The 27,063-nt window shown below is 46.3% G+C and overlaps 2 protein-coding genes and 1 pseudogene across 6 annotated transcripts in view; 2 read left to right on the plus strand and 1 right to left on the minus strand.

Annotated features, from left to right (window-relative positions):
- Window positions 1-6,798, minus strand: part of LOC144288674 (uncharacterized) — a 27,903-nt gene extending 21,105 nt beyond the window's left edge. Inside the window, exons 1-5 of one of the 5 annotated variants that reach the window (XR_013356643.1) lie at window positions 4,546-6,798; window positions 2,862-2,976; window positions 1,537-1,587; window positions 1,238-1,386; window positions 540-667 (exon numbers count right to left, since the gene is read on the minus strand). Coding sequence is in view for 1 of the 5 variants with exons in the window: in XM_077856408.1 (XP_077712534.1) it covers window positions 540-624 (85 nt within the window). In the remaining 4 variants the exon portion in view is untranslated. Of the gene's footprint in view, window positions 1-539; window positions 668-1,237; window positions 1,470-1,536; window positions 2,977-4,219; window positions 4,415-4,545 lie in introns of all 5 variants that reach the window. The other 4 variants (XM_077856408.1, XR_013356642.1, XR_013356641.1 and 1 more) reach the window with 4 other exon arrangements.
- TRIL (TLR4 interactor with leucine rich repeats) lies at window positions 4,535-10,136 on the plus strand. Its single transcript, XM_077856407.1, has one exon. The coding sequence runs from the start codon at window positions 5,308-5,310 to the stop codon at window positions 7,771-7,773; it is 2,466 nt and encodes an 821-aa protein (XP_077712533.1). The 5' UTR covers window positions 4,535-5,307; the 3' UTR covers window positions 7,774-10,136.
- Window positions 10,137-25,180: 15,044 nt separating this feature from the next.
- On the plus strand, window positions 25,181-25,781 carry LOC144288471 (large ribosomal subunit protein uL6 pseudogene; annotated as a pseudogene).
- The last annotated feature ends 1,282 nt before the right edge of the window (window positions 25,782-27,063 follow it).

Raw genomic sequence — 27,063 nt, forward strand, 5'->3', positions numbered from 1 at the left:
GATGAGGCTCATTCAGACAGAGAAAGAGAGTTTTGGGGGTCGGGTTTGGTAACATGAACCAACAGGGATTCTTGGTTTCCTACTTCATCTGTGTCAGGGGCCACACTGCCTCTCTTGGACTGGCGTACAGGGGTGAGGAAACAGCTGCCTTCTCTGCAGGCTGTCCTGAGTGAGCTCCAGGAGGCTGCTCCAGCAGAACTTGGCAGATCCACCTCTCCCCGCGGCAGGGAGCTTGAGCTCTCCTCCCCCTAACCTTTCCTGCCCCAGAGCAGCCAACTCACACCAGGTCCAGGAGCTACTGAAGACACGGCCTGGAATCCTTCTTGCCTCTCCAGTTCAAGTTCAAGGGAACCACAGGTTGCTTGGGAAGAAAGCATTGTACATCCTTGGCAAGCCCAAGAAGATTCCAGGCCCAGGCAAGAACATCCAAGAACCCCTTGCACCATATATATGTGTCATGGAACCAGCCCAGACTTGCTTGTGCTTCTGACCTCTGCAACTATCCCCCAATGCGCTTGAGATTTAAAGGGCAAGCTTACCAAAAGTGCAACAGCAAAGCTCTTGTTTCTCTGGTGAACAGCATTCGCTTCTGGATTTCCATGTGTGATTATCCAAATTATACATTTAAGCATAATCAATACATGAATCTCCCGGAATATGATCAAGCCTGGATCCATCCGTAAACAAAGACATTACATAGTTAAGAGACAGGCACTTAAATGGAGACAACAGCATCCTTGCTCTTACTAAAAATTATTGCTTCTTATAGAAAATTAGGTATAGGCTATGTTATAACAAAGTAGAATTTACTTTTTAAAAAATGCTTTCCTTCAAACTCCTATAATTTGCCTCCTTTTTCTTTCTAAATCAAAGTATATGTACTTTTTCCTCCTAAAATGCTACACACGTGGACAAGCCTGTCGCTAATATTTGAGAAGCCCAGGATTAGAGAGTGAGAGAAGATCCCTGGTCCCTGGCTCCTCCTCTCAGCTCCGGCTCCTGAATTACCAGGAGTCTCGCAGTGGCCTCCCGGGCATACCATGGGAAATTGCAGCTCACACCTCCAGATTCTTTTTTGCACAGCTGCCTTTTGGCCTTCCCTTGGCCCTAGGCATAATCAACCGCCAAGAGGACAGATGGATAAAAGGTCTTCACAGACTGAGGCAGTTGAGTAAGAAATTCCAGGGTCCTAGGAACCAAGCAGGAGTAGGGCTGTGGGCTGTGGGTGGGCACATACCTTCGGAAGCCTGAAATCCTGCTCTTCTGAGATGGACACACCAGAGGAGGACTGGAACAAAGTTCTCTCAAGTGCAGGGGCCCAGAAGAGGGGGCCAGGCAGCCCTGGTCCAAGAGTGGTGCTATAGATCTAGTACCTACACGATGCTTCTGTATATCGTACATAAATGAATACGTTGGTCTGGATGTTCTATCAACACATATTCCACACAAACCACAGTCACAGCAAGGTTCTAGAAGGCAAGAACTAGACAGATAACATGTTCTTTGTATAGCACCTACTTTATTTAGCAGAGATACCTTTTGACGTTGCAGTGCAAATATGATTTTTGTCCACTGCCTGCAGAAATCCTTAAAGGGGAATAAGGGAATATTTATTGGAAAATCATTGTATGAGCAAGGTTGTGTGATACTGTGGAAAACTACAGATGTCAAAAAATTCTCATCTACAAGGACAGAAGATCTGGAGCTTCCTAGCAGACTCTCTTGCACATGTCTGCAGGCTTCCAGCACTTTCCTCCTCTGGACACCTTCCTCACGCTCTCAGGCCAGGCCACGTGTCCCCCTCAGGGCTTCCACGGCTCCATCCCTCAGCACTTAATCAGCTGGTGATGCAGTGTGTCCTTGCTCATCAGCCTCCCGACTGAGCCATTAAGCCCTGGGGTCTGGCATCGAATCCTATCAGAGACCACATTCCCATCGCTCATCCTGGGATTGGTCACTTGCTAGATTCTCACTAAAACCTACCCGCCAGACCACCAGCATTCAGAGCAAATGCAGTTTTGGCATTGCTATTATAGCTCTTCACTACCAGGGCACCTAAGGTGCTGCTGAATTCAAGCAAAATACTGTTTTAGCTCCTGGAAGAGAGATGGCCTGAAAAATAAATCGAACACCTGAACGTGTAGCATTACAGAAATGGAGACCACTGGGGGCACAGAGGAATATCACATTAATGTACTCTGAAGGATGTAAATGTCACTGATTTGTAAAGTTGACCTCAAGTTACATGCCTTTGCAAATGGAAGCCCTGGTTAAAAAGACAGTAATCACACTACTTCAGAAAGAATTCATCTGCACGCACACACACATAGGTGGTATCGCGTCATCTGTAGATCTCAAAGTCTTAATCTCGCTGAAACTGGGTGAGGGTGCCTAGCAAAACCCATGAGAAGCTTTTTATACTCATTTGAAGTATGGCACACTGTATCTATTTTAAGCAAAGTTAACTATAGGAGGCAGATGGATTACTTCAAGGAAATGGAATGTTATGGGAAAGCAATTGTCTTTTGACATAAACCGCATATGATGTTATTTCTACCTGCAATCCAGCACCAACTGGTAGAAATGTTCAACTCGGGGCAATACTACTACCAAAGACAGTCAAAACGTCAAAAAACGCTGAAAAATACCGAACATCGGCAGGGGCCTGATGACTTTGTAAATCTTACATAGCGGCATCTTATGATTAGGGCCAACTATAGAGGTCCTATGGAACGCTGCCTGCTGTCCCCGCTCTGCAAGTTTTCTGCAGGCTCAGGAGGAGGGGAGGCTGATGCTAAGGGATGGGTCTGATCTCGGCTCCGCCGTCTCTCTTCCATGTTACACGTCTCTCAGCTCCCAACCTCTTCTCTGCTCGGATGGCTTTTTGTGTGTCCTCACACTACAGGCTCACAGCTCCATCCCAGGTACATCCAGTGGTTCAATCTGAAAGCCAGTAGCTTCTTAGTCTTCTCTCCTCTGAAAAACAAAACAAAACAAAACAAAAAACGAGATAACTTCTGTTGCCAGCAAGGACTGAGCATCCTCCTAAGAGCTCCTGGGACCTGGGTCAGGCCAGCTCATGCTACACTGGCTGGGTTTCACCCTCTAGAGCAGCCATTCCTTTGTAAAGAGGACTGCAGTCAAGAACTAAAAAGGTTTTCGAAGTTTCTCACCATGAGAACTAAAAACCAAACTACCTTTTATCTTGTGAAGACAGATACTTGATTTCCCACATTCATCCTTTATTAGAAAACTCAAAGCACATCACAAGCAAACGTGAGGCTGTTCACTGTGCCCCAAACAGGCATTTCGCTACTGACTGGCCATTAGTTCTCCACCACCCATCTTCCTGGAGCCCGGTACTTGGTTTCCCGTAAGTCTTTCTCAACCATGCAGCCAAGAATCTCATCTTTCCTGCGATTCAGAACGCGTCTCTATCACCCGCCTACATAAATTGCTAAATGAGACGATCAATCACTGTCCATCACTAGAATTACTAAAACTCACCTTGTATCTCAGCAGCTGTCTCCTACTACCACCTTAGATTATGACTTCACCTTTCCACGACTTGCCCTCCGCACTAGACAGTCAGCCTTTTGAGGTGAGGATATATCTCCCTTAATTTTTCACAGTGTGGGTCCTTAAGATTACATTTTCTGAACCCCTTGGTGGGGAGGGGAGAGAAGGGCCCTTTATTTTTAGCAACACCCCTCGCATAAACAAATTCTACAAAACAGAGACTCCTTGCCCATCTTCATTTTCAGCAGGGGCTGCCCTCAAAGGAGTCAGTGCCAAATGCTCCATTCTATATTGATAAGTGGTGAGACTCCCCCACTAAGCCAGGCCTGAGAACTCCTGGGCCTAAAGACTTTGAAGATCACCACAAGCCCAGGCAGTGGGGAGGGTGAGGCTCCAAGGCAGCAGTTCCCTGAGGGTCTGTGAAGGTGACTTTTATATATGTGCACATGTGCAGAGCCTACCCCAAGGGCTGTAAGCCTGGAGGAGGAGTAATGGGACTAAATCACGAAAATCTGACAGAGACACCTTCACGGCGGTAGAACCAGTTCTGAGATTCTCCAGGCGCTTACCTACAGCAGAGGCCAAGCGAGTGCTCAGTTCCAGATCCCTAAATGGGACGATGCCTCTCCTGGGCCACCTACCTGGCTACCTGTGCAGCCTGGTCAGACACCTAAACACCCGACATTCAGAAGGGGCTGACCTGGCCTCTTCCGACAGGGGTCCACCGACAGCTCCTTGCAGACAACCTAACGCGGCCCTAAACTTTTTTTGCAGAAAGGTTTGCATGCTCCGTGCTGCCTGGATTTCCCGCAAGGTGACACCTGGAAGAGCCAGTGACTTCTAACGAAAAAGAGGAGCGGCGCTCCTGGTGCTCCGAAATGCCTGGTGTACTGATCTAAAATAAATTAAAAAAAAAAAAAAAAAAAAAGGTCTCTGTCTGCAAATTCCGTTTGCTAGCCCGGTAATCCACCCCCGCCCCCAGCCCGGCGGAGAGGGCCGACCCGTACAGCTGTTTCTAATCCGTACTTTTCTCACTCGGCGTCCCGGGCTCGGGCTGACCAGACGCGGAGCCACTTAGCGTTTCCTCCTCCCCCAGTCGGGGTCTGTCCTCCCTCCGCCGTCTCCTCTTTCTCCGCCTGCATCCCCGGGGGGCAGAGTGTGGGAAGAACGAATTTCCGCCCGGTTTGCCCGCCACTCGCCGACTTGGGTCCCTTCCGGACGCAGCCTGCGCACCCCCGGCTCCTCCCTCCGGCTGTTGCACCGAGGCCGCGCTCCGGGACCGGGACCGGGACCGGGGTCCGGGGTCCGGGGACCGGGAGGCGCGGGCTGCGGGCTGCGGGGGCCGAGCCGCCGGGGCGCCGCAGCCAAGCCGCGCCCCGAGGAGCTCTTGGAAGGGCTCCCGCCTGCAGCTGGGGAATCCGCTCGGCGGGGAGAATCCGTGCCAGGGAATCCAGCTCTCCGGACTCAAGCTGCAAACAAAAAGCTCAGGTCTGGCTCGCCCCCTCCGCCCCCCCGACGCACAGCCGGAGGAACAGTTTTGTGCAGAAATGCAACAAGTAGCACCCGGAGCTCCCGGAGCGCCCCGAGCCGCCTGACTTGGCCGGGCGAAGCCCGCCTGCGGAGACCCGGGCCAGCCACCGGACAAAGGGCGGAGGAGGGGCTGGACCGCGCTGCGGAGTCCGAAAGAGGCCATTCGGCGGCTCTGGCCAGGCCAAGGGGAATGCAGAGGAGACACGGCGCAGGCGGGCCAAGAGGACGCTTCGGCCGAAGCACGCAGGGCGGGCGGCGATGGGGGCTGCCCGCGCGGTGCGCTTCCTACTCGTGGTGTGCGGCTGCCTCGCGCTCCCGCCGCGGGCCCAGCCGGTGTGCCCCGAGCGCTGCGACTGCCAGCACCCCCAGCACCTCCTGTGCACCAACAGGGGGCTCCGCGCCGTGCCCAAGACCAGCTCGCTGCCGAGCCCCCAGGACGTGCTCACCTACAGCCTCGGCGGCAACTTCATAACCAACATCACGGCCTTCGACTTCCACCGTCTGGGGCAGCTCAGACGGCTGGACCTGCAGTACAACCAGATCCGTTCCCTGCACCCCAAGACCTTTGAGAAGCTCTCCCGGCTGGAGGAGCTGTACCTGGGCAACAACCTCCTGCAGGCGCTCGTCCCGGGCACGCTGGCCCCGCTGCGCAAGCTGCGCATCCTCTACGCCAACGGGAACGAGATCGGCCGCCTAAGCCGCGGCTCCTTCGAGGGCCTGGAGAGTCTGGTCAAGCTGCGGCTGGACGGGAACGCCCTGGGGGCGCTGCCGGACGCGGCCTTTGCCCCCCTGGGCAACTTGCTCTACCTACACCTGGAGTCCAACCGGATCCGCTTTCTGGGCAAGAACGCCTTCGCCCAGCTGGGCAAACTGCGCTTCCTCAACCTCTCCGCCAACGAGCTGCAGCCCTCCTTACGCCACGCAGCCACCTTCGCACCGCTGCGCTCCCTCTCCACGCTCATCCTCTCGGCCAACAGCCTGCAGCACCTGGGGCCGCGCGTCTTCCAGCACCTGCCGCGGCTGGGCCTACTGTCACTCAGGGGCAACCAGCTCACACACCTGGCGCCGGAGGCCTTTTGGGGCTTGGAGGCCCTGCGCGAGCTGCGCCTGGAGGGGAATCGGCTGAGCCAGCTGCCCGTGGCGCTGCTGGAGCCCCTGCACAGCCTGGAGGCGCTGGACCTTAGCGGGAACGCGCTGTCCGCCCTGCACCCCGCTATCTTTGGCCACCTGGGCCGGCTGCGCGAGCTCAGCCTGCGCGACAACGCGCTCAGCGCCCTCTCGGGGGACATCTTCGCCGCCAGCCCGGCCCTCTACCGGCTGGATCTAGACGGCAATGGCTGGACCTGCGACTGCCGTCTGCGCGGCCTGAAGCGCTGGATGGGCGACTGGCATTCTCAAGGCCGCCTCCTCACCGTCTTCGTGCAGTGTCGCCACCCCCCGGCCCTGCGGGGCAAGTACCTGGATTACCTGGATGACCAGCAGCTGCAGAACGGGTCTTGCGCAGATCCCTCGCCCTCAGTTTCCCCGACCGCCGAAGGCCGGGGGAGGCCCTTGCCCACCACCACCGGGGAGGCGGCGGCGCCCCCTGCAGGCGGCCTCTCGGAGGTGCTGCCGCGGCAGCCGCAGCCGCAGCCGCAGCCGCAGCAGCGCGGGCGGTTTCTGCCCGGGGGGGCCTGGGACGGGGCCGCCGGGGAGCTCCCGGGCAACCGCAGCGCTCTGAGGCTGAGCCGCCGGGGCCCGGGCCTCCAGCCGCCGGACCCCTCCGCCGCCGCCGCCGCCGCCGCGGGCCCCGCGCCCCAGCCCCTGGACCTGCTCCAGAAGCCCGAGCGGGGCCCGCCGACTCCCGCCGAGGCCGCCCGCGCGGAGCCCAGCCCGACGGCCGCGCCCGCCTCTGGGCCACCGCCCGCGGGCGACCCCTGGCAGCGCGCGGCGAAGCAGCGCCTGGCCGCGCAGCCCCGGGAGAGCGCCGCCCCGTCCGACGGCGGGGCCGGGCCGCCGCCGCCGCCGCCGCTGGTGTCCGACCCGTGCGACTTCAACAAGTTCATCCTGTGCAACCTGACGGTGGAGGCGGTGGGCGCCGACAGCGCGTCGGTGCGCTGGGCCGTGCGCCAGCACCGCAGCCCCCCGCCGCTGGGCGGCGCGCGCTTCCGCCTGCTGTTCGACCGCTTTGGGCAGCAGCCCAAGTTCCACCGCTTCGTCTACCTGCCCGAGCGCAGCGACTCGGCCACGCTGCGCGAGCTGCGCGGGGACACCCCCTACCTGGTGTGCGTGGAGGGCGTCCTCGGCGGCCGCGTCTGCCCGGTGGCGCCCCGCGACCACTGCGCCGGGCTGGTCACCCTGCCGGAGCCCGGGGCCCGGGGCAGCGTGGACTACCAGCTGCTGACCTTGGTCTTGCTGGCGGTCAACGCGCTGCTGGTGCTCCTGGCGCTGGCGGCCTGGGCGTCGCGCTGGCTGCGCAGGAAGCTGCGGGCGAGGCGCAAGGCGGGCGCGCCGGTGCACGTCAGGCACATGTACTCCACCCGACGGCCGCTGCGCTCCATGGGCACCGGCGTGTCTGCGGACTTCTCCGGGTTCCAGTCGCACCGGCCGCGCGCCACCGTGTGTGCGCTCAGCGAGGCCGACCTCATCGAGTTCCCCTGCGACCGCTTCATGGACAGCGGCGGCGGCGGCACGGGGGGCAGCTTGAGGCGGGAGGACCATCTTCTGCAGCGATTTGCGGACTAGCTCCAGAGACTGCAGGGGGTGGGGGGCGGGGGGAAGGGGGGTGCAGTGTGCAGACCCTCTCATTGCCCGGGGAGCCCCTCAGCCGACCTCAGGGGAAGATCTCATTTTATCAGAGCTTCTCCTCTTGTGCACTTGCCGGAGAGGCCCAAGGGGAAGCCGGTTTGGCACCCCCTCCCCCAATTTCCAGTACTCACTCGTGAAGTGCATGGGTGGTACTTGGCGGTCAAGGCCAAGAGTAGGGGACAAACGGATGGTACAGGCCAGAGGCGGGAAGCCTTCTTCTGCATGGAGACCTTGGATATGGCTTTTGTGGCTTTGCAGTGCAAGAACCTGGCCCCGTATGGCCAGGTAGAAAAGGGTGCTTTTGCCCTCCCCGGTATGGCCAGAAAGAGATTTGGGTGCATGCATTGTTTTTTTTTTTTTGTTCTGTTTGTTTGTTTGTTCAGTGTGAAATAGAAGAGTTTTGTCCTATTTAAGGGAAAAGGAACTTATTAGTGTTACAAAGGAGGCACTGGTCTGGTGGTCTCTGCCAAGAAGGTGGAGGCTGTAAACAGGTGGTAAAGTTTAACACGCTCGCCAAGGAACTCTTTCATGTTGGTTAATAGAACATTCAGGATAATTTAATGTTTAAATAATTAGAGACGCTGTTTTGGTTTGGTTTGGTTTGGTTTTCAACAATGTGAAGAGCTCTGACGTTTAACAAACTGACCATAAACTCAAGGACTATTTTAGTTGAGCTGAGCAGTTCAACTAGTATTTTTTTTTTTTTTTTTAACATTAACACCACAAGAACATTTGCCGACCTTGGGGTTAACTGAGATTACCTACTTTCTCAGGAGAAGGCTGCGTGCCAGACTTCTCTGTCAGGGTTGCTCCTGTGGCTTTTTAATTTTATTTTTCTAAGCCCATGTGTGGAAAAGGAAATTTCAGTGCCAGACTTGATAAAAGAATGTACGGTGTGCACAACAGATGACCATGTAGGGAACAGCGGCCTCCCGGTTGGCCTAACCGCATCTCTGACACTGTGTCCAGGTTGGAATAAATGCGATGCGGTACTTCTCATGTTTTTATCAGTGATATGCGGTTGATTGTGCCCTGCTTCTCTTGAGTTGCACAGTTAAGTGATAAAGGCAGGGAAGCAAAAGGTGATAGTCAATTGACAGTGTAATGTTCAATCACATTAATGTGTTGTTACTCTATATGAAACAAGGGAGGAAATTATGGGGAAAAAATGTGAAAAGTGTACATCAGCGGTTGTTTGTTTCTACTAAAACCAGAAGATTGTTAGGCATACTTAAACCTCACTGTGAAATAATTATATATTTTGCAAGTTAATCCCCCCACTATGCAGTGTTTTACCATGTTACTAAATCTTATCTTTTAGTTAATAATTGCAGTATTTCCTTTAAATGTTTTTGTTTTAGATTTAGGATTAGGCTCCTTTATTTGCTCAGTGGTTTTCAACTATTTGGGACTCTTTGGTCCCCTGATATTTATGAAGTACATGTTTATCACTAAGTGTAGTGCTTTGGTTTACATTAATAATCTTGTGTGTGGTCTAAGAGAAGCAGTCACAGGGAAGATCTGCACGGTTATATTTCACCGTGGTTATGGATTTATTGGCAGTGGGGTGCCATGGAGGCTACTGCTATGGTGCAAAGGCTAACAGTGAATCTTCTGTTTCAGGCCTTAAGCCCCTGAGGGTCCTGATGACTCAGGGAATCTATCGTAGTCTGGGGGTCCTTCAACCCCAGTGCACTCCTTTTATGTTTGGCCTCCGTTGAGCCGAGCCTGCCTTTGCCCCAGCAGCTGAGCAGGGACCCAGGGCTCTAAACGAACGGATCTGTGTTTATGTTCAGATGAATAAATGTCCAGACCACTTACAGTACAGCTGCTTCTCTGGCAGTCTTATCTGTAGGGCCAAAACTTAATAAACCGCAGGAAATAGGCTGTCATTCTAAGTTTGCTGCCAGGGCTTGTGTCAGATCCCGAGCATCTTAGTACATGGGACAGGGGTCGCAGCTCATTCTTATTTGCAACCTTAGGTTATTTACTTACCCCTCTTGTGCTCCTGGTTTTGTTCATGTGTAGAGCAATGGCATCTTTTAGCTGTTCCTTTTGCACAGCGGTGTAATATTGAGCCCCATCGAAAGTCTGGGAAAAAAAAAACCTCTGATTCTCCCCACCACCCACCCTTTTCAACCGCAGAACATCACTGAAAATACTTCACGGAAAGAAAAAAAAAAAAATACCCAGCAAAATCTATGTAAAAACACTTTGACTGGAAAGTCCTTTGGTGGGAAATGAATAAATGTTATACATTGTTATGTTCAGTTATGTCAATAAACCCACTTACTACTAGAGATGTTTTATTGTTGGAGTTTCCAAATGTCTTATACACTCACATAATGATATGCTGTGCTTTTCTACAACAGTTTTCATTGATGACAATGAAACATAAGCTTGAAACCTGTCTGTCCTCTTGCAGTGGTTTTTAATTGCATCTCTATGGGAGAGTATGGACTTTATTTTTCAGAAATAGTTAGGAGAGTTTATGCCCAAACAAACAATGAGATGACTCTAAAGGCAGATGGTGAGCCATGATAAGAAAATGCTGTTAAAATACCAGTGACAGCGAGATGATTGGGTCTCAGCCAACATCAGCTGTTTAAAAGAATCAGGACTTCTGACTCTCATGGTCAATAATAAGAAAGAGCTATCTTGGACTGGAGGTCATTTTTGCCATTACAAAGTTTATGAAAAGATAAGATTCCTAAAGAAAGAAAGAATAAACTTTGAATGAAGTAGGAGTGTTCAGTTAAAGCGCCATTGAAGCAGTCTGGAATGTGGTCAGATCCTCAGCTCAACCTGTAGGATTGTTACTGATTTCCTAAGACAGATCATTGCGCCATGCTGCCCGGTAATACCTGGCATGTGATCAGAGCACCTTCACTAATTTGCAAAAACCTAGTTTTCACCAGAGGTATAGCAATGTGGGCAGCTACTCTATATTAAGAAACCATCAAAATAGACACTGGATTACCTGGTGTTTGTGCTTAACCACTCCCCAATCTGCTTCTAAGACTTGGAAATAAGTGCCAGTGAAGCATTCTCATGCCAAAAATTTATTAAAAATCAAGACCATGACCCAGGGTTAAAACAGATTTCTACCCAGTGTTATACCTTTGCCATCCCAGAGAATGATAGCATTTGCTAAAGTTCAGTATGATTTTAAGGAAGCGATGAAAGTATTTCAGTCCTCAGGGATTGCATTCGCTCTGTTAACCTGACCTCTTTGTGCCTCAGTTTCCGCATTAAAATGGGAATCCCGAGTCCTGACTGTGGAGGGCCATTTTGAGGAATAAATGAGTGAAAAAGCATTTGACAGCACCAGTTCCAAGGCAGATGTTCAATACATATTAGATGTGTTATTAGTAGCAGTATTTTGTGCACAGGGCAACAAATGGTAGGAGACTTTTTAGAAATGTCACGGACAAGGCATTTCTGCTTACGCCCTAACCAATCAGAAAATTCAAGATAATGAGATTCAGTGACCCCCCTCCCTTTGTTCTGGTTAGTTGAGGCTCCTGTGTAATGTGGAAGCATAGCTCTTGAAATACCTTCCCACTATTTTATTATGTTTTCCTCTTCCATTATTTTTAAAAAAGAAAAAATGAATATACTAGTATTTGAGCAAATTTTTCTACATTTATTAAACTCTTGGCATAAGCTCATTCATCTTTTAGATTGGAACTAAGGATGTATAAATGCTGTTGCTTCCCTTTCACTTTGTGATAGCATCCCCAAGTGTCCTTTGACTTAGTTTTCTAGTTTTCTTAAAGGGATACTTTGTATGAACAAATGATTTTTTCCCCCCTAAGGTATTTCAGGTCACTTCATCCTTCTCAATCATGTGGCAAACAATATACTTTTCATTTTATATGGGAGACTAAGGTATTTGGAGATTATATTTACATTGATCACTGAAATAATTAGGGGGAAATGTAGCTTCCTGCTATCTGGTTGCTTTATCTTGGGACAGAAAACCCAAAAATGTCATTACAACCATTTGAGAGATTTTAAGCTACAAGTGGTGTGTGATTCCTTATTGACACAGAAATGTGGCTTATAATCGGACTCTGAAATGGCATCAGATGCGAGACATAAATAAATTGTCATGTACCAGGATTTCAAGCAACAGCATCTCTTGGCTCTCACCCATAACTTTTTTTTCAAACTGACCAAAGCTTCAGACTGTTAGCTCTTTCTCCCTACTCTGTCCTCAACACCAGCTACCATTGAGAGTTGAATGTGTTTCTATTAATCAATTCTTATTCACACTTATGCTGTAGAAGATCACAGAAAACACTGAACGAACAAATACTGAACCATTGCTCTGAGGAGAAATTCAGGTTTGGGTGTCCGCAAGCATCTGGTCACATTTCCATCAACTGATCAATACATAACCTTTATTTTATGAGTGTTTCTGTTTAAAGACACCTTATTTAATAGATACTGTTGATTCATTAGCACTGAACTCATAGCCAACAGACCTATAACTCATGCCTGAATGAAGTTTACCTTACACACCAGCTTTCTTTCTACAACACATCATTGCCATCCTTCACTGAGGAACTGTAGACGGCGCTTCGGCATTAGAGTTTGGGGGCTCCTTAAAATAGCAAATCACCAACAAAAAAAGCAAGAAACTGTAAGAAATGTGGCACTAAACAGTCTATGAGAGGGACACTTGTTTATAGAGGAGAGCTGAAACAAGAAGGTGACACATGGCCTCCTTCAGCCTCAGCTAGGAGCATGCATGGGTAACTCAAACTCCCCACGGCTCTGCATGTGTCCTGGAACGGCCAGGAATGTACTGCAGGGTATTGATTCTGGGCTTACACATAAATGTTGGTGAGTAGGAGAGTTCACAAATACATAATCTGCAAAAAATGATGATCAACTGTGCTTTTTATCTGCCCAGATCCTCCTCCTGTGACCCCACCTGTTTTATCAAAGCCATAAATTAATTATTCACTTCAAGCCTTGGCCAGTCTTTTGTCTTTTCAATGAATAACCACACCTAGTTGTATTGTTGGCGAAGGGGGCTCTGGCCCTGTGTGAAAGGGGAAGGTGGTGGGAAATTTTTTTCTTTTCAACAATTCTAGTTGAATATTTTCTAGCTATTCAGAGTGGTTTTTGTTCCCTTGCTATATGTGCACCATCTCTATTTCTTCTTTGGGTATACTTACACATTGAAAAGATAGCCATGTAGGTGTCTTACCTCTGCCCAGTCACTACTCCTGGTTTCTCAGGAAGGGCTCCACAGAGAAGAAATGGCTAAGTATTATCCCTAGACTGAGTATAATCCTGGGCTAAGTATAAACCTGACCCCCCTGCCCCCCCCATTCTGTTTCCCCTTAACTGTGAAAGACTCTCCAACTCTGTGGCATTCTTCTTTGTGCCAAAGGAAAACATGGCTTCCTCTGAGAAGACAGTTTGCTTCTTGGAAGTTCTTATTTATGTACTCTTGCTGCCTTTACACACCTTGTTGGGTCATATACTTTTCCTATTTTTATTTTGATTGCTGAAACCATGCACACACAGCTTTTTGTTTGTTTTTACCTTGTGCTTGATTCTACTTAGGCTGTTCTTCCTTATATCTTGCTGGTATCACTCATTATTATTTTCTCTCTTTCTTGTTTGGTTCTTTAAACAAAACTTCTAATGTCATATAAGGCCAACAGACACATGAGGAGATACCCAACATCAGTCATCATCAGACATACGCAAAGCAAAACCACAATGACCTATATATCACCTCACACTGGCCAGAATGGCTAAAATTAAAAACAAAGAAACAATGTGTTGGCTAGGATGTAGAGAAAAAGGAACCTTCTTGCACTGTTGGTGGAAATGCAAACTGGTATAGCCACTGTGGAAAACAGTATGGAGGTTCCTCAAAAACTAAAACTAAAAATAAAACTACGCTATGATCCAGTCATCACACCACTGGGTGTTTACCCAAAAAATACAAAACCCCTAATTCCAAGGGATACATGCACCCCTATGTTTATTGCAGCATTATATATAATAGCTAAATTATGGAAGCAGCCCAAATTTCCATCAATAGGTGAAGGACAAAGAAGTGGTATATAGATACAATGGAATATTATCAAGCCATAAAAAGGAATGACATCTTGCCATTTGTGACATGGAGGGAGCTAGAGAGTATTATGCTGAGCAAAACAAGTCAGTGAGAAAGAGACAAATATCGTATGATTTTACTCATATGTGGAATTTAAGAAACAAGACAAATGAGCAAGGGAAAGAAAAGAGAGAGAGACAAACCAAGAGACAGACTCTTAACTATAGAGAACAAACTGGTTACTAGTGGGGGGGATGGGCGAAATAGGGGATGGAGATTAAAGAGTACATTGTCATGATAGAACAAAAGGAAAGAAACCCAAAACGAGATAACAAATATTTTTAAAAAATAACATAGGGGCACCTGGGTGGCTGAGCTAGTTGAGCATCTGACTTCAGCTCAGGTCTTGATCCTGGATCCAGCTGAAGTCAGGCTCCCTGCTCAGCGGGGAACCTGCTTCTCCCTCTCCCTCTGCTCCTCTCCCTGCTTGTGCATGCACTCTCTCTCTCTCTCTCTCTCTCTCTCTGTCAAATAAATAAAAATAGGTAATAAAATAACAATTTTCAACTTAAAAACGGTTGCAAGACTATTTCAGAAAATTTCTGTATACACTTTAACCAGCTCTACTAATCGTGAATATTTTGCTCCATTTGCTTTATTATTTTCTCTCTCAACTACTTGAGAGTAAACTGCATGTATCGTGTTTCTTTACCCTTAAATATTTCAGTTGTATTTCCTAAGAACAAGGACATTCTCTTAAATAACCATAGTATGGTTATCGAGAAAAAAATTGACACCAATAAAATGCTATTCTCTAATCCATAATCCATATTTAAAATATAGCAACTGTCCCAATAATACCCTTTCAAAAGCTATTCTCCCCCTGATTCAATGTAGAATCATGCATTGCACTTAGTTGTCATGTTGTTATGCTCTCTTTCCATTTCCTTTGATTTTCTTTTTCTTTTTTTTAAGTACGGGTTTTTAATAATAAAAAGCTAATTATGTGTATGTTAGACCATTTGATATCTCCCACACAGCTCTTGGGTATTCCATAGTTCTTTTTCTTTGACATTTTAAAAATCTTTGTAATTCAGCTTGGATGGCTTCTATTGACCTATCTTTATAATTACTCGTCTTTTTCCAACTGGTTCCATCTGCTAATTAGCCTTTTAAGGAATTCTTCATCTCTGATATGTTTTTTTTTTTAGCATTTCTTTTGATTCTTTTTAAAAACATGTATAGCTTTCTGTTGAAATTCTGCATCTGTTCATCCATGTTCTGTAGCTTTCCATTACATCTTTTAATATATTAATTTAAATTGAATTAGAGCCCCTTTCTAATAATTTCAACATCTTGGTCATCTCTGAGTCTGGTTTTATTGATTGCTTTATCTTTAAACAATAGGTGATTTCTTTTGTGTGCTTTATTTGCTTTGCAAGTTTTGTTAAGTCACAAATACATCTATATGTCAAATAGTATGTTTAACCTTAATTTTTAGAATTATTTATTTTCAGAAGCATTTGTTATGCATAGTAAGTAAGAAGTTTTCTTGATTCAACGAACTGTTTTTGGAGATTTTGCACACATAGACAGATGTTCTTAAGTTAAATTTGTGTAAGAGTTTATGCTAATATATATGCAAATTAACACCTAGTGATAAATTTTCTTTTTACTTAACTTTTTCCTCTCCAACATGGTGTAAAAAATAGGGACCCTTTTCTGAATAAAATCAGTGTGAGACTCCTTTTGTAATGAATAGCTCCATGAATTGGGTTACATTTAGATGTCTGAAAGAGTTCAAGAGAGGAGAGTACAGAATGGAGTACTTTTCAAAGCTCTATGTTTGGGGGTCTTCACATTGGCTTGAGAACATCACCAATCATGGTATCAGGAATTCCCAATTAGACACATCTTTGTACTGCGTTTGTTTACAAAGGAACCTTATCTTATAAAAGGCAATGACTTTCTATTGTACACATTGAACTGTAAACAAATGCTCAGTCTGAAGTCAAATTGGAAGAGGAGCAGCACAAGCAATGCTTGACACTAGGATTTGTGTTTTGTGATGATGCCTCTTTCCTGGCAAGGATTATGCAAACCCAGTACTGTATAATAATCACCAGATCTCAAAATTTTATTTATCATTTTATTTTTTATAAGATTTTATTTATTTATTTATTTGTCAGAGACTGCATGAGCACAAGCAGGGGGAGCGGCAGGCAGAGGGAGAGGGAGAAGCAGACTCACAGCTGAGCAGGGAGCCTGATGTGGGGCTTGATCCCAGGACTCCGGGATCATGACCTGAACCAAAGGCAGACACTTAACCGACTGAGCCACCCAGGCTCCTGAGATCTCAAAATTTTAGCTAGACAAAATATAGCACACTGTCACACAGAAAATAAAAATAGTTAATTTTCATATTGCCTACATCAAAAGTATTATTGACTGACACCATGAAACAATGGACAGGAAGGAGATGCTGTATTTGAGACTTTAATCTTGGCTTTATGTATGTATTATTTCATTTATGTGAAGACTTAAAGTGGACTATTACATAAAGTGAGCATGTAAGATTCAAGTATTAACTATTTGAGGATACAAAGTATTTAATGCATTTAATTTAACAGATTCGGGGATCCCTGGGTGGCGCAGTGGTTTGGCGCCTGCCTTTGGCCCAGGGCGCGATCCTGGAGACCCAGGATCGAATCCCACGTCGGGCTCCCGGTACATGGAGCCTGCTTCTCCCTCTGCCTGTGTCTCTGCCTCTCTCTCTCTCTGTGTGTGACTATCATAAATAAATAAAGAAAAAAAATAATTTAACAGATTCTTACAAGCATGTATTTTGTGTCAGGCTCTATTTTAAGGGCATTCCTCACACTCATTCCTTCAGTCCTCATAATAATGCTCTGAGGTAGGTACTGTTACTATCCCTCCATGAGAGATAGGGAAACTGAGCCATAGAGAAGTTATGGACTTTGACCAAGAATCCTGAGTCTGGTTTGAAGCCAGACTGGCTGGCTCCAGAGCCAACGCTGTCCATCCTGACCCTGTGCTGCCTTGTGTGTACATATGACAACTGATAAAACATCAAGGGATGGTTCTTGTGAGTATTTCTTTGTCCCCCCAATACAACACTTAAAAAATCATCTCTAGTTTGTCCTTTATCTTTGGCTGATTTTTCTCAATCCGTGTATTACATCAAGGGCAAAATCCATTTGTCCTTAAATATTTAATGAGAGACATACAGCCCATCTCATAGACACAAATGCTTCACTCTGTCTTGACATGGATGGGTCACTGTTGTGTGTTATGGGGTCAGTCCTTTCTACTGGTTTGTAAGTTCCCTAAGGACAAGAATCCCATCTTGTATTTCTTTCTTTCTTTCTTTCTTTCTTTCTTTCTTTCTTTCTTTCTTTCTTTCTTTCCTTCCTTCCTTCCTTCCTTCCTTCCTTCCTTCCTTCCTTCCTTCTTTCTTTCTTTCTTTCTTTCTTTCTTTCTTTCTTTCTTTCTTTCTTTTTTTTTTATTGTGTTTATTTATTCATGAGAGACAGAGAGAGGCAGAGACATAGGCAGAGGGAGAAGCAGGCTCCCTGTGGGCAGCGTGATGCCGGACTCGATCCTAGGACCCCAGGATCACACCCTGAGCCAAAGGCAGACCCTCAACCACTGAGCCACCCAGGCGCCCTGCATCTTATACTTCTTTTTGTGTTTCCACAGGGCCTGGCTAGCATAGAGTTGAGTCCCTGGCTACCTACTTATTGATGAATGCTGCTGGGCAGCTGCTCAACCTTTTCCCACCAAGACACACATGCTAGACACTGTTCACAATAGTGATACACACTTGTGTAGTGGGGCAAGTCATTTAATAGTATAATTCTACCCAAATATACATTTATATAGCAACAGTAGGGAACTGATATAAGATGGGGGTATTATATGACTTTTTCTATCTTTATTATAGGAATACAGTTCTCAAAAAGTGAACATTTGGGAATTTTAACTTATTTTTCCCCTTGCGTACTATTTATAGATTTCTTTTTTTTATTATTAGTAATAGATTTCATGTTGCTGAGACTAAATCTGGAATTATTGTTGTGCCCAAGATTGCTAATCCGAGAAACCACCAAGGAGCCGACACCGATGCAAGCGCACGAGGGTTTATTAGCAAGCTCGAGCTTGGGTCCAAGTATACCCAACACAGCAGAGCAGGGACTTGGACCCCGAAGTGGGTTACAGTTGGTTTTTTTATAGGCTGGTCTAGGGGATTTTAAGAAGGGGTGGAGGAATTTCTCAAGTTCTGTTTACATTCTGATATGGGGCTTTCAAGGGCATTGAGCTCTGTTCTCATTCTAATATGGGACTTTCTACCACAGGCATGGGCTCTGTTGTCTTTCTGATATGGGATTCTCTGCCTAGGGCAATTCTGAGTTCTGTTGTCTTTCTGATATGGGATTCATTCTGCAGTTTTTCCTATGAAGTTCAGCTCTTATTCACAGGGGCCTAAGATGGCTGTACTTGTGCTAATGCTAAACTTGAGGTGGAATGGCCTTGATTTTTCTCGGCCTCCACATTATGTATTACTTATGATGGTAATCCTATCATCTAGCATAGTGCTTTCACATAGTAGGTTCTCAAAAAATGTTAGTCTAATTTTTTTTTTAATTAAGTCTTGGTCCTACTAGAAAAGGAGTCACAATAGGAGGAATTTGTCATCACAGATGTTTTGGATCTACCAAAACCTGAGTTTCTACTTTCTAGGATATGGAACAGAATATTGTTGTACACACGCTGGTGACTTTCCACCTTCTCTCCATCCTTTAGTAACTTCTTCCCCGACAGAATCATGACCAAGACTTTTTGAAAAATCCAAGGCACGGCAATAATTTATTAATTTATTTCTGTACCAGAAAGACACAATAAGACAAGTGTTTTTGTGAGATAAGAAACATTTCAGCCACGCCATGAAGCATGAATTGAAATACAGGCGACTAGTCCCACCAGGTAAATGATTATCTGCTGGGGCCAGAGTGAGCAGTCTCAATGGCTGATGAAGCTACTGACCTTGGCATATTTATCATCATTACCCCAGGGGACAGAAACCAATATATCTATTCTTGTGAATACACATCCATAAAAGGAGGTACAATCTAGTGGAAAAGAATTTGTATTTATAGGTGATGTGTGTGTATGTGTGTGTGTGAGAGAGAGAGAGCAAGAATATTTCATTTCTTACACTTTCCACTTTTAATTTTTTTTCTGACAAGGGAATATGACATCAGTTTCTCATCTGCAAGCTCAGATTCATTTGTAATAGCCACTCTGATCTGCAAGACTTCAAGGGGCATAGTTTTTCCTTATAAGGGAGTTGAATAAGGCTGAAAAACAAAGACAATCTGTGTTATCATCTCTCAGGCTATGATTGCCATCTGATTAGGGGAGGCCAGAGGTGAGGGATGTGACCTTGGATGGTGCTGGTGCTGTCTGCCCCTCCCCTGCCCCTCATTCCCCACCCCAGCATGGTGCTAACGGCTTTCTGGACTGGAGTTTAGAGGCAAACTTTGGGACCTCAGTGTACAGAGAGCACCAAGTCTGCTTAAGTGATAGTGAAGCAGAGCCCCATGGAAGCTGTTGTGGGAAGGGGGGTGTAGGAGAGAGGGGCCAAGTGCTCAGTCCACAGCAGTCCTGGGACAAGACTAATAAGATGAGACTGGCTTTATTTCCAGAAAGAAGTAGTTGCCGTTGGCTATAGTTTGCTGGGGCTGCTGCAACAAAGTACCATGAATCAGCTCCAATAACAATCCAGTGTCTCACAGTTCTGAAGGTGAGAAGTCCAAGGTCAAGGTGTGGGCTGGACAGTTCCTTCTGAGGACTCTGAGGGAGAGTCAGCTCCAAGCATCTCTCCTAGCTTCTGGTCATTTTCTGGAGATCTTTGGCATTCCTTAGTTTATAGACGCATCGGTTCACTCTGCCTTCATCTCCTTGCAACGTTCTCCTGTGTGCCTGTCTGTGTCCAAATGTCCCCCTTGTATAAGGACACCAGTTATACTGGAGTATACTCCAGGATGACCCCACCTTAACAATAATTATCTCTGCAACGACCCTATTTCCAAATAATGTGGTATTCTAAGGTTCTTGGACATTAGGGCTTCAACATCTGAATTTATGGAGTGGGAGGATGCACAGTTCAGCCCATAACAGAATTCAGAAATCAATTGATTCAGTTGGGAGTGTCTTTTTTTTTAAGGTTTATTTATTTATTTTAGAGAGAGAGCGAGCACAGAGGGGAGAGGCAGAGGGAGAAGAAGAGAATCTTATGCAGACTCCCTGCTGCTTGCGGAGCCTGACTCGGGACTCAATCTCATGATCCTGAGATCACGACCCTGAGACAAAACTAAGAGTTGGACACCATCCAGGCACCTCCCACCCCCAGGTATCTGCTTATTAATTAAAAGAAACAGTAAAGGAACATGAAACCAAGAGAAGAACCGGTGGGAACAGTTAATTTTTTCCTAACAAAGAATCAAGACATGAGAAAGCAAAGTTTGTGGGGTGAAGGGGTAGGATTCCTTCATTGTTTATCAGGAGTCATCCGTTTGAGGACACGGACAGTATCTGAGTTGAAATATGGTCTCTGGGTCAGAGAAGACCTAAGTCCCCAAAGCTTATGCAAACTCCCAGTGGTATGAGAATTTTAGCTGCCCAGAAAAATTACCCCAAGTCCTTGGCCTAATGCCTTCAGAAATATGGGTGTGCTTACTGGCCTTTCTTCTTCCCTGTGTTCTCAAATATGGTGGGAACTTTTTGAGAAGGAGCAGCTCCTGCAGAAGCATCCCATTCTTTCAGCCTCTTAGCTTCCTCATTGTTATGAAATAGGTCAAAAATACCTTATCTACTTCCTTGACAATCACCACAGTAGGATGAAATTCAGCTAAGGGCAGCTGCCAAGTGCTTTGTTAGATACTGGCTCATATTATCTCAGTCCACCCAGAAGCCTGTAGTACCATTCCCACTTTCCAGATAAAGCAATCAAGGCTCAGAGTTCAGTGACTTGCCCAGGGCCCCACGGAAGCCGTGCCTGAGCCCATTTGTATGCACACTGTATCCCTTTCTCTCTGCCTCCCTGCTTCCCTAAGTATTTGAGGGTAAATCTTTGAAGAATGTGAATTTCTAAAAAAATATGAACTCTCACATCGAGGTAAGAATTCATTTTACCAAAAAAAAAAAAAAATTCATTAATTCATTTTACCCTTTTGAGCCTCTAGCATAAAACAAGGAGACCGGATTCAGATGGTCTCCGGGCATCCATGTGGCCCTAACGTGCATCTAAACTTATGATCTTACTTTCCTGTTTGGGATGTCCGAAGAAGAGGATGTAGGCTGTCCATCTGGGAGGGGGGAGGTTGTTTGTTTGTTTTTTTAAAGATGGAATTTTAACATCTCCTTGTGGAATTTCCTGGTTCTCGACCAAGTATGTAGAGCCCATCTCCCAGAAGCTCGTCTATTTTTGGCTGCAGTAGGGTTTCCATCTGGTGATGTGGGTCGCAATGTCTTGGGAGTCCCCGAGTCCCAGAGTTTCCTCTCTTCTCTTGCGAGTGCCCCCCACTCTGGCTCCCGCAGAGCTGGCGGCTGGAAGCCCGCTTTGCACAGAGCAGCAGCCAGTGTCCCCGGCCAGGGACACCCGCCGGCCTTCGTGGGCCCAGAGCGACATCCACGCTGGGCACAGCTCCTGTGGGGCCCCGAACAGGCTTTGACTGATGGAGCTCAGAGCACTGGCTTGTTTGTGGAGATGGTAATGACGCCAGTGAAATTCAATTACTGCATCCCAGAGGACGGCGGCAGCGATAATAAATTAGGGAGCATGAGCTTTGGAGTATCTGAACTGAAATTATAATGGGGCTATTGAAAAACAAACAAACGAGAATCCCAAGCATTCGTTTCATAATAGGTGCTGCCGCTTTCCCCACCAAAAAAAATTAGTTCATCAACTCACTCTTTGTTCTTGGCATAAAGGAATATGCCGCAGACACAGCCAAGAACATTTTATCTTAATTACTTGGTATTGTCGTCGCCCCCGGAGCACACCTGGCTTCGGGGTAACTGGTACACAGGGAGGAAGCAGCCGCCTGGAAGGGTCCCCCAAGGCCACCGCACTAATCCGGGCTGTGCCCACAGATGCTCGCGGCCGCCCATGGCCTTGGGTTTCAGGTTGCCACCGGGGCTGGGGTTTGAATGGAGGCTGTAATCTCAGAAGGTCCAGCTAGCACTTAACCGCTGACATCCATCAAGAATGTCAAGGCTCGCATTGTCTCATTAATTTGAACCAGCTTTCCTGCTATCAGATCCTTTTTCATTTCTAACCTTTCCACCCTGCCTTTCTTCCTCTGTGCACAGTTTATAGCCTCTCCTGTTTGCGGTTTCCCTCGGAGAGTTGTGCCCTGGAAGGCCACGCTTGGGGGGAACAGGCGCCCTTGCCCTCCTCCGGGCCCCAAATCGGGCTTGTGTGTTTCTTCCCCGATGTGAATTGAATGTCAAGTGCGTGGAGGGAGGGAGAACACCGACAGCAGTCTGGGTGTGTCTGTAGACTCTGCAGATAATTTTTTGAAAAAATATTGTATTTATGTATTTATGAGAGACACACAGAGAGACTCAGAGGGAGAAGCAGGCTCCTTGGGGGGAGGGGGGGCGATTTGGGACTAGATCCCGGGACCCCAGGATCATGACTGGAGCCGAAGGCAGATGCTCAACCACTGAGCCACCCAGGTGCGCCTCTGCAGATAATTTTAAAGCCAGAATCACTAACTTCCTTAACTTTGTTTCCTTTCTCCTCCAGATTCCAACATCCAAATGTGTAATGCAGAACTAACAAATTGCCGAACCGAGCAGCTATGAAGAGGATAACCAAGGTGCTAAAAAAAAAAAAAGAAAGAAAGAAAAAAAAATTCTCTGAATTAGCAGCAAGTCATTTTCCACCTGTGCTAAATATCCTTTGGGGTCTCTGTGAGACCGAGCCCCTTTCTTGGAGAATTGCTCCTCCCTCCCCCCACCCCACGAAGGACTGCAAACGCAGGTCATGCTTACCTCACATGACCCCATGAGGCTGGCTCACTCCTGATCCACGCTGGACACAAAGCAAGACAGATTCTTGCTCTGGGAGCTGGAATGTCAGACAGTCGTTTGGTTGTGCCGAAGCTGGGAGAAGGTAGCGCTCTGGGGTTCAGGGCCACTATCTTCAGCCATGTGTACTGACAGGTGGAAAGCCAGAGGGGGGTGTAGGGTAAGTTTTGCCATCAGAGATGTTGAGAGAAGCAGACCAGCGACATCCACTCCTTTTATAAAGGATGACCTTCCATTTGCTCTCTGGCCAACTCTCAACTCCCAACTGTGTCCTCTCCTCATGCTTCCTCTTAAGCCTCATCCCTCCATTCCCTTTTAATCTAATCAGCCTCTTGGCCAATGCCTGCTACATGGCCATCTTCTCAGTGCCTTGAAATTTTTTTTTCTAATATACCCACAGATTATAACATTGTAATGTATTATTTTGTCAGAGACAAGGGAACTAGCAGCTTGTGGCATACTATCTCAGGACCTGTGATAGGGTGATTCTCTCCATCCCAAAGAGACAGCAGTTTCAGGATGTCAAGACACAAAAAGCAGCCAAAGGAGTTTACTGTCCCTTTATTTCCCATGAAATACAACGCTAAGTGGTGTTCATATTTTACCCACACTGCTTCCTGTCCTCTGCCAAGGGAGGGATTTCATCCAACATCCCAGCTGTTCTGGGGCCTGAGCTGGGGTGGCTGGGTTGGAAGGGAGGAGGACACACAGAAGGGTTTTGCTCACATGCCACAGCTGTGCCTGGGGCTTCTGTGCAGGCAATCAGGCGACCTTCCCTCAGGCAGAAGCCTGCGGAAACGTCCAGGCTGACTCTCCTCATTTGGCACAGTGAAGGGCAAATATCTCTCCATTATCTGTTAGAAAATGAATGAGCAAGCACAATCTCTAGATGAAGGAAAACTTAAAGAGGAAGTCATATTTCCTATTCTCTGGGTTTAATAATATTCTGCAAAAAAGGTCATGGGTCTGGGTGTAACTAGTTCAAGAACTACGGTCACAGTGTACTAACCTCTTCTGTTCTCCTCTGGAGAAAAAAAAAAAATCAGAATATAAGGTGTTTGGGTCAACTATAACATAAACCTAGGCATGCCAAGCTCTGTGCAGGGATTTTTACAGGGACCTCATTTAAATGTCACAGTGGTTCTATAGTATGACTCTGTCACTATGAATTTTCTAAGCAGTTAAGTGAGTACCTCAAAGGCCACACAACTGGCAAGTAGGATTCCAATCTGGTGTTAAGTGAAAAATGCGGTACAAAAAAAATAAATTAAATAAAATAAAGATAAAAGGTCACATAGCTGGAATGTGGCCTTGAATTTACCTTATTCTTAAAGCTATCCTAATTCCATTGTACTCCAATGCAATATTTCCCAAACTTGTCTGATAAGACTCCTCAGGGTGAATGCTTATTATGAAAACTCTGGGCCTGGGTCTGATCCTGCTGCAGACCTCATAAACCAGAATCTTTTACACAAGGGTACGGGAATTCACCTTGGTCAATCTGACCTGGCAAGTTTTATAAATACTGCTGGTATGCCTTAATTTCTTCTTAACTTAGCAATTTTTTTAAATGTTTATTTATTTAGGATAGTCACAGAGAGAGAGAGAGGGAGGCAGAGACACAGGCAGAGGGAGAAGCAGGCTCCATGCACCGGGAGCCTGATGTGGGATTCGATCCCGGGTCTCCAGGATCACGCCCTGGGCCAAAGGCAGGCGCCAAACCGCTGCGCCACCCAGGGATCCCCTTAACTTAGTAATTCTTGGCAAGATGCATGCAAAAAAAAAAAAGTTTTTCTCTTTTTAATAAACTTTTTATTTGGGGATAATTTTAGATACTCATCTAAGTTGCAAAGATAATGCAGAAAGAGCCCTCTCCCATCCATTTCCACCTCACATGTAGATCTTACAAAACCATGGTCCTTTTGTCAAAATGAAGAAATGAACACTGACAAGTTGCTATTAACTGTGTTAGAAATCACTTGTCCTGGACATGATGATGTAGAAGGAAAAGGAAGGATAGGCCAGCCCGTAGTTTCTTTTTCTCTCCTTATTCCTCAGTAAGCTGAAGGCAGACAGTGTTGGTAGAAGGTGCGTGATCACGAAGCAAGTGGAGTTTAGCTCTTTGCGGCATCTATCACAAGAATGAAGACCATTCTCAGCAGTCAGACTGCCAACATTCCAGAAAATGTCATCACTCCGAAGGGACCCACTGTTATTTGAAGAGCCCCAGAGGGACTTCAATCGCATCGATGTAGAATTCAGTCTCCTTGGAAAGAAAAAGAAGAGGCTACTAGCTGACACATGGTGGGAACTGGAAAAGAACTGGCTCTTGTCCACACTATCTGTAGTCATGTGGGGAACATGATCAAGGCTGTTACCCTGGGCTTCCGTTACAAGATGAGGTTGGTATGTGCTCACTTCCCCATCAACATTGTTCTTCAGGAGAACGATTCTCTTGTTGAAATCCAAAATTTCTTGGGTGAAAAATACATCCTCAGTGTTCAGGTGAGACCAGGTATTACTTGTTCAGTATCTCAAGCCCAGAAAGAGGAGTTAGTTCTTGAAGGAAATGACATTGAACTTGTATCCCAACTCAGTTGCTTTGATTCAGAAAGCCAGGACAGTTAAAAACAAGTATATCAGAAAATTTTGGGGTGGTATCTATGTTTCTGAAAAAGGAATAGTTCAGCAGGCTAATGAAGAAAATATAATCTGTCCAGCTACAGAAATAACAAGATGCTAGATGACTTTTCAGACTTATTTGTGATATTTTAAAGATGCAATAAAAGCTGTATTGATTTGAGGCTTTTTCTTAAACCAATAATAATTAAAAAAAAAAAAAAAAAAAGAAGCAGCAAGTTGAGTTTATTTCCCGCAGGATTTAAACTGTTCTGGTAAGAACAAAATACATATGCATGTATGAGCTATGAAATGCAAATTGTATAATTTTGGTGATTTCATGGATGAGTTAAATGCACGTCTATTTGCCTTTAAAATTGGCATTGCAAAATTCCTACTAACAGTTTATTTATTTTTTTACACTTTCAGATTCAGATTTTATTTTTTTAATTTTTTAATAATAAATTTATTTTTCATTGGTGTTCAATTTGCCAACATACAGAATAACACCCAGTGCTCATCCCGTCAAGTGCCCCCCTCAGTGCCTGTCACCCATTCACCCCCACCCCCCGCCCTCCTCCCCTTCCACCACCCCTAGTTCGTTTCCCAGAGTTAGGAGTCTTTATGTTCTGTCTCCCTTTCTGATATTTCCCACACATTTCTTCTCCCTTCCCTTATATTCCCTTTCACTATTATTTATATTCCCCAAATGAATGAGAACATAATAATGTTTGTCCTTCTCCTATTGACTTACTTCACTCAGCCTACTAACAGTTTAAAATTTTGTTTTCTTTACTTGGCATGGCATTAAATAGCAAATAAAAAATATCATAACTAGTTCAGGTAGAGACTGGAGCAGAAGGAAAAAACTCTATTTTAGTTTCACATTGCACTTTTCCCCTATTTTTTGAACCAGGGGCTCCACATTTTCCTTTTGCACTAGGTCCCACAAATTATGTAGTCAGTCCAGCTGATCCCAGTCTAGAGCAATTGTCTTGACTTAATGAAGCCTCTGATGGTGGTGATCGTGGCACACAGACAGATAAGTGGAAAGATGTATCAGGGGAAGGGGACTTTCTACCTTCCTAGGCAATTACAGCAATGGAGGGGGCTTGTTCTCTTGCATTAACCAACCCAGATGGCTATAGGCACCTCAGGATGATTCCTGATATTTTTGCACTGCGAGATACAGCCTGGGGCAGTGGAATTCCTGTTGGACATTCCCAGTGGCCATGTGTTTTTTGATGCAGAAAGTGTAATGGCAAATGCCACACCAAGACACTTGACCTGCCCCAGGCATGTGGCTTTTGCATATACCACTCTATATTGTACTGCTTAATTATTTCTGTGCTCCAGTGGGCAGTTTTCCTTTTTTAGTTTGAGTATTAAATCAAAGAGGTATCCCT

The sequence above is a fragment of the Canis aureus genome, chromosome 18, assembly GCF_053574225.1.
Source record: "Canis aureus isolate CA01 chromosome 18, VMU_Caureus_v.1.0, whole genome shotgun sequence".
Lineage (NCBI taxonomy): Eukaryota > Metazoa > Chordata > Mammalia > Carnivora > Canidae > Canis > Canis aureus.

Excerpts from the sequence above, each read along its gene's own strand:
- TRIL (XM_077856407.1), top strand. The coding sequence starts at position 5,308 with ATGGGGGCTGCCCGCGCGGTGCGCTTCCTACTCGTGGTGTGCGGCTGC.